At 33.3% G+C, this 7553-nt stretch overlaps 1 protein-coding gene across 1 annotated transcript; it reads right to left on the bottom strand.

Annotated features, from left to right (window-relative positions):
• Nucleotides 1-981: 981 nt before the first annotated feature.
• On the bottom strand, nucleotides 982-3665 carry LOC109807757 (glycine cleavage system H protein 2, mitochondrial). Its single transcript, XM_020370369.3, has 3 exons — nucleotides 3506-3665; nucleotides 1544-1803; nucleotides 982-1302 (listed from the first exon to the last, which is right to left on the bottom strand). Exons 1-3 carry the CDS (start codon nucleotides 3582-3584, stop codon nucleotides 1174-1176), a joined length of 468 nt encoding a protein of 155 aa, XP_020225958.1. The 5' UTR covers nucleotides 3585-3665; the 3' UTR covers nucleotides 982-1173.
• Between the last annotated feature and the right edge of the window lie 3888 nt (nucleotides 3666-7553).

The following is a 7553-nucleotide window of genomic DNA, read 5'->3' as shown; positions in this document are numbered from 1 at the left end:
CCAGGCTCATATGTAGGAGTTGATTATGCGTTTTAACTCGATGGTTATCTGCTTATTTGAAACGCATACCCCTCTGCGAACTTGACCAACTTTTGGGATCAAGTTGGGTACAAGTTCCTTTGCTATGGAGGAGGCTAAATGGCCATGCAAGTGGAATTTGGTGCTTAGTTAAAAGGAATATGTTGGGTGAGTTTCGTTCGCGTGTTGCGTGTCTTTGGACCCTCATTAGGGACTTTAACGACATCCTTCTACCTGTGGATCAACGGGGAGGATGCTTCCCACCTTCCCACGCTGTTGCATTTGCTCAGTGCTTCGAGGAGTGTGGTTTAATGGACATGGCTTTCTTTGGAAGCAAATTAACTTACCAGAAAAAGTGTGCGGGTGGCAAACTTGTATCTTGGTGACTGGATCACGGGCTTTGTGATCAGTCTTGGTGTTTGGCCTTTTCAGAGGCTTCTATTGAGCATCTTCTCCATTGACAGTCGAATCATAATGATGACATATTGCCTCCTTAGGGTCCTATTACTTAAGTAAGAACTTGAATATTTTCATAGAGTCTTCTCAGAGGCTTGTATTGGTCTCGAACTGTGTTCGGATACTGGTATTAGGAATCTCATTTGTTATTCAGATTCTCTTGCAGTTGTTAACAGGGTGAAAGATGGGGTTGAGGCTCATCATGTTTATGCTAATGGCATTGCATGGGTTATCTTGAATAGGCGCTGGATTTGTAATATCTGCCACTCTCCGTGAGGGTAACCAGTGTGCAGATATTCTCGCTAAGTTTGGCGCCCGAAGAGGGAGTCAATTTGTTTGTCTAGATAGCGCTCATGCTTGTCTGGCTATTGCCATGCATGCGGATGTGGTTGGTGTCCCTTTTAGAAGGGAGTAGTTTTTGTCCTTTGTTTTGGTGATTCTGTTTTCTTTTGCTTTTATCATCTCTTGTAACAAAAAAGAACTTAATGTTTTCATCACAATCATCAATTTGCCACGTTATCAATTTCATATTTCCATTGCAAAGGGTGAGTCAGAAGCTCATGAAAAATAAAAATAGAGCAGTGCATACATGACACAAGGACAAAGGTGTAAAGAGAATAAGCAATTCTTAGCTTTCATAATTTCCCAATTTAACATGATCTACACCATGGGGAGTGCTGAAAGATCTTGGCAAGACAGTCAATGCTTGGAATCTTCTTCTTCACAGAATTTGGAGTACTTTTCTGGGTCCATCAAATTGTTTAATTCACCATTGTCACTCATCTCAACTTTAATTATCCATCCATTTTCATAAGGGCTTGAGTTGACCTGTATGAAGAAATTTAGGATATCATGAAAACACTTGGTGTTGATGAATAAGAAAGCATCATAGGTATGGTGATCCAAAATTTGGATTATGGTGTACAGAGGTAGTACAGAAAGGATAAAAAATAGTTGAAGTGCACATACACCAAAGCAGGAGAACTGTAAAATATTCTCCAAGATACTCAGCATTCATATCTTGGCTTTCATGTAAAATATTCTTCAAGAATAAGGCAATAATACTCACCAAAGCTGGAGAACTGTGAAGTTCTTCATTAACTTCAACCACTTTTCCTGAAACAGGAGAGTTAATATCACTTGTTGCCTTAACACTTTCAACTGCACCAAAACTAGCTCCTTGAGTTACAGCTGCTCCCACTTCTGGCAATTCAACATATACAACATCACCCAAATGATCTTGGGCATGATCAGTTATGCCAACTGTTGCAGAATTTCCATCAACTTTTACCCACTCGTGAGAATCAGCATACTTCAAATCTTTAACAACTGGAGGAATAACATACAAGAAACCAACAAGTAAGCTTAGAGAGATAACTAAAAGTCAGAAAACTAAATCTCTTCAAGGTCCAAGCAAAGTGTTCTTTTCAAACATTTTGAAGACATCATGCAGATTGACTTCAGAGATGCTAACAACAACCAATCATTTCCATATTTTACATGTTCAAACAAACAAATGCAAATTTTACATTTAGAATATAATTGGAGATTTGAATATGGAAAGAATCTGAAAAAATCACCGAAACCAATAAGATGTTTAAACACAAGATATTCGTTTTGTTTCTAAAACTGAATAAGCACACTGGAGATATTTCAATCAGGCATGCCAGTATTGAGATAAGTTCCCTCCTGCAAATTGTGGTTTTGTTTACTTATTTTTACAATATGTTTACAAGCAAACAATTGATCCAAGAGTCTTGTTTTTATATAAATTTAAATATATAAAGCTTTAATGTAATGTACCCGATTATAGTTCGAAATTCAGGAAAGAACAAAATTTAAGCAACTTCAAGATCCCATCACATATGGCACAGTGGGAGAAGGGCTTGTTTCATTTCCAGGAGGAGAATTACTTTTGAGCAGAATGTGTTTTGGAAAAAAATTATTTCCAAACAATGAGTTGTGGGTATTGTTTGGATTACATTACGTAACTTCTCAATGAGAAGAAAGTAGGTGTATGTCAAAAATGCATTTTACCAAAAGAGCTGAAATATGCACCAAATTACTTTTCCAAAATGCTAAAATACATTTGAAGAAAATCTTACTTTAAAAAGCCAAAATATCCGAAAGTCATTTTCTACCAAATTACTAAATGTGCACTTGAAAACAAGAAAAGCCTTTTTCTTTGATGTATAAAGCTTCAATATTGACAAAGTAAATAACAGCATAGCTACAATCCAAGATTCAAACATTCAGTAACATACTTTCTGAAAACGTATACAAACATGGAATATTTTCAATTTCAATTTTGGAATTTATCCCAGTCTCCTCTATAGATTTAGTATTCAAAAAATAACATTTTCCCCCTTCTGTCACTATCCATTACCAGCTAGCTCCACCCTTGTCATTCTCCTGTTTAATATTGTAACTAACTGGGCCTTACAGGCCCACTGGGTTCAGAATGCAGCCCATAAAGTACGTCACATATAATACATGCCATTAAGAATCTTGAGCTCTAATAAAGGTCAAAAGCTAATCATAAAAAAATGGACAGAGGTTATTCATTTTAATGCTTTTTTGTTGGTGGGTGGGTGGTGCACTTTTCCCTTCCCACCAGGTCATTAGAATGCTCTCAGCCTTTGAAATATAGATAATATAAAGGTAAAGGTGGGAAGAGCAATGTCAACAGGACCATTAAGAGATCTCTATTGATGTTTTTTTTTTTTTTTTTAATATAATATTATCTAGAGTTAGAAAGAATAACTAATATTTGTGAGTGCATAGCACTGCGGTGGATAGCAATATATCATATTATACATGAGAAAACATAAAAAGAAATGTGAATTACCAATCCAGAAAAGAAAAAGAAGAGACATGAGATTTAAAATGAAACATTGAAGGACATGGATCAAGATCCACAACATAACACATGACATGACATGACAACAACTTAATTGTATGTGATGAGTGAAACATAACAAATGAAAAGCAGATCACAGAGAGAAGAAGAAGAAGATGGAAGTAATATTACCATTAGAAAAGCCTCTGTGGAAGACAGAGATCCTCAGGTAAGAGGCTGCTCTTGAAGCCCACAATTGCCTGCAAGCCATATCACTCTCTTTTTCTCTCTGTATATATGTGTGACTTTAACACATTTGCTTTTGTCACCCCGAACAGCCATTTATTTATATCGTGGGGGGTTGGTGAATGTTTTTGCTTTTTTTTTTTTTTTTTTCTTTATTCCTTCAAAAATATTTTATATTTTGTTAGGTTCTGTATGTTTTTAAGTATTTATTAGAGAATGACATTCAAATCGATTCATCGAGTTTTTACATTTACTATGATTTTATAACGCTTATTTTACATGTTAAATATTTAGTATATAAATAAAATTTATAATAAATTATATCAAACATATTGTATTTTAACATATAAATTATATTTAAATTTTACATAAGGAAATATTTTAATTATTGATAATTTATTTAAAAATATTAAATTTAACAATTATAAATAAATATAATAAATAAAAATTGAATTAGGTAAAAAGTTAAAAATATTTCAAAAACACTTTCACACAGAATAGTCATTCGCATTTAATATATAAAAATTAAGTTTTTCTTTTTGTACAATCATATATTTATATTTATTCCATATAATTTCATTTTCAACATTATAAATAAACTTTGCTTTTAATTCCTATAAAATTAACAAGTTTTGATTTTGATTCCTATAAATTTTTTTATTTATTTTTCATCCATATAAAATTGTAACTATTATTTTTAGTCTCTATTTTTTATGTGATCATTTTTAACTAATTTTTATTTATTAAAAAATTTAAGTAATTATCTTATGTGTTACATACAACTATTATCAATATTATATTGATATTTAATATCTAAAGAATTTTATAAGTCCTTAAAGTGAATTTTATTTATTTACTTTAAAATGACTATTAGAGACTAAAAATAGTGAATTTAGATTTTAGAGAGATGAAAAATAATTTTTTTTACAAGAATTAAATCCAAAATTTACTCATTTTACTAGGATCAAAATTAATGTTTATAAATTTTAAAAGGATAAAAAAATAAAGAATTTTTTTACAAGGACTAAAATCAAAATTATCTATTTTATGGGGACTAAATTTATATTTAAACCTTATAAATATGATGTATTTATCGATTTCGTTGATAATTAATTTTTATTAAAAAATAAAATTCTTTATTCTGATTTTTAAATTTCAAATACATTTTTTTTCTATTCACATGGATGGAATTCAAAACTTTACGTAAATAATTGAAGTTTAATTTCACTAAAACAGGTATCCATGTTAACTTGCATTTGATAAGCTTTTATAATAATATTTATTTAAATATTTAATAAATTTTATTTTTAATTATTTTAATCAAAATTTAAATTTATTTGACTAATATTAAGAATAACATATTTTTATTTAAAGTATTCAATTAAATAATTTTTCTATTTTTAAATTAACATTTTAAATAATTATATTTTATATTTTAATTTATATCTTTACTATTAATGGATTATTTTTATTTAAATATTTTAAATTTTGTTTACATTAAATATGTATTTATAAATAATCATACAAATATACAAAATACTTTTTAATGACTCAAAATACATCTTCTATAATGGTGGTTTGTAATTGGATGGCAGTGTTTTAAATCGACAATATAATTTTTTTTTTCTTGTGTTATTTATAAAATAACACTCCTAGGAACTATTGATTTTTGGAAATAGTTTTTAAATAAATTTTCCACAAAATTGTTACATGTGAGGTAGAAAACTAATATTCTTGAATTAATTTTTTTTTAATGTGATATAAATGTTACACTACATTTGTTTTACCAGAATCCTACAAGTGCTCCAATGGCGGGCATGACATCTTAGTTGCTCCAATATTTATAGCGAGGAAGAGCACCTGCAAATACACTCCAATACTCAAGTTAGAAGGGAGTTTAGGTTAATAATTAGGTTAAGATAGAATGATACCTAATACCCCATATATATGTGGTTGATTTTGTCTCTAAGTTTAAAGATAATTTTGTGTGATATCTTTGAAGATATATTTTAGTGATTGCCCAAAGATATATTGTTATTCATTAGCAAAGATATTGCTTTAGATAAGCAAAGATATTATGCTAGCTGAATATCATGTACTTAATTATTATCAGATATCCATGCCAAAGATATGTTGCAAGCCGTTAGGAGTTAGTGTAGACCCCTAAAATTGTCCGGGTCGGAAATAAGACTCAAAGACTCTCGAAGACCGAAGGAAAGTCAGCCGGAAGGACTCCTGGAAGACCCTAGGATGATTCTTTGTAGGTCTAGAAGTCTTAGAGTAGCTTAGAATAAGGGTGTGCGAGGATTGGAGCTCAATACACCCTCCCAGAGGTTCAGTACGACCGTACTGAGCCATTTGAACTGCAATACGGCCGTAGTGAACTCAATACGGCCGTACTGAAGTTTTTGAACTTCAGTACTACGGCCGTACCAAATTCAATACGGCCGTACTGTAGTTCAAAAACCCAGTACGGGCCGTATTGACCTCCCAGGACGTATTGCGCCTCAATCCTATAAATAGGACGTCATTTGCACGTCATTCCACACTTTTTCCACACTTCTGGACCCTCGTGCTGAGTATTCTTGGGTTTTTGAGCTATTCTCTGCCCTAGAAGTCTCTCCGAGAGCCAATCCGACAAAGTTCTTGAGTCATGAGCCATTAGCTTGAGACTCGAACAAGTCGAAGGGAAATTTCTTTGATTTCCATAGTAAAAATTATCTTTAGGGAAAGGAGCGAGCGGACGTGTAGTGGGAAGGAGCGCCAAAAAGCCTCCTAAACTTCGTTTTGAATATATAAAAGCCCGCTTCGAAGGTTTCTTTCCAAATCCCTTCTTTTACCGTTTTTATTTATTGCTTTTTGATTGTTGCATTGCATGTTTAGAGTTTTCATCATGTAAATATTTTACTCATAATCGTTTCTAATAAATAGGGGTAATTTAGTAACTTTACACTATTATTTATGAAATAATCCGTCATAAGGAACCCGAAAGGGGCGTTGTGGGGTGCTAACACCTTCCTCGCACGTAACCGACTCTCTTACCCGACTCTGGTTGTAATGGCCAAAGTTGATTTGTGAAAATCAATTGCCTTATATCTTTTTCCAATGTTTTGAGTAAAACATTGGTGGCGACTCCAAGAACCACTTCTTTTTGCAAAAACCACTAATCCATGGAGGGTCCCGCTTGGGATTAACATGAATTGGTGAGAGCCATTTAAACAAAATTGTTAGCTCGATGAGGTCTCAGTTTGAGAATAAGTCGTTCTAATAATCCATCATCTTTCAAAACTTAAAAAGAGTCCGACCATCGTCGCGAATGCCAATGTCCGTTTCGGCGGGTGGCGACAGATGGCGACTCCACTGGGAAAGCCTCGAGAGTCAGTCCCATTTAGTGATGGATTATTTCTAAAATGATAGTCTAAAATTACTTCATTACCCCTCGCTTGTATGATAATATGTTTTACCTAATTGGCTTTAATAACTGTTGGATGTTTAAATTTTCGCAATTGTTTGAAATATAAACTGCACACGAACCTTTGCACACAACAGTTCCCTCTATACCCGGGGGCATGAGTGGAAAGCCATAGGGAGTGGATGTTAGTACGGCCGGTTGTCGAATGGGTCTATAGGTGCCCGTAGACCGTTGTCGGAAAACATCACTCAAGGTGAAAACTATGAACTCGAGTCCGACAGTGCGTTGGAGCTTTCCATCGACTTATGACGAGAGGAATTGGGTCCCTATAATGGGGGCACCTTGGGGGCCTTGGACCGGTGAGAACAGTTAGAACCTCCTTGAATATGCACTTTTCTGCAGGATACCCCTACCTCGTGATTCGCTCGTGACTGTTCGTGGATGAGTGAATTGTTTGTGCATTGTTTATGTGACATTGTTTGAGCATACGTTGCATTCTTTAAACATACAACATTCCCTTTTAAAATAAGAATAAATAGGAATAAGAATCTTCCATTACATGGTGTTAACATCTACCTTCAT

The sequence above is a fragment of the Cajanus cajan genome, chromosome 10 (assembly GCF_000230855.2).
Source record: "Cajanus cajan strain Asha chromosome 10, NIPB_CcT2T_4, whole genome shotgun sequence".
Lineage (NCBI taxonomy): Eukaryota > Viridiplantae > Streptophyta > Magnoliopsida > Fabales > Fabaceae > Cajanus > Cajanus cajan.
This window is presented reverse-complemented; position numbering and strand designations above follow the sequence as displayed.

Bases quoted from the DNA above. Each gene is read 5' to 3' on its own strand.
- LOC109807757 (XM_020370369.3), bottom strand. From the start codon at position 3,584: ATGGCTTGCAGGCAATTGTGGGCTTCAAGAGCAGCCTCTTACCTGAGG. The intron at 1,804-3,505 runs GTAATATTACTT...TTATTCCTCCAG, and splicing joins CCACAGAGGCTTTTCTAATG to TTGTTAAAGATTTGAAGTAT. The intron at 1,303-1,543 runs GTGAGTATTATT...TTCTTCATACAG, and splicing joins TTCACAGTTCTCCAGCTTTG to GTCAACTCAAGCCCTTATGA.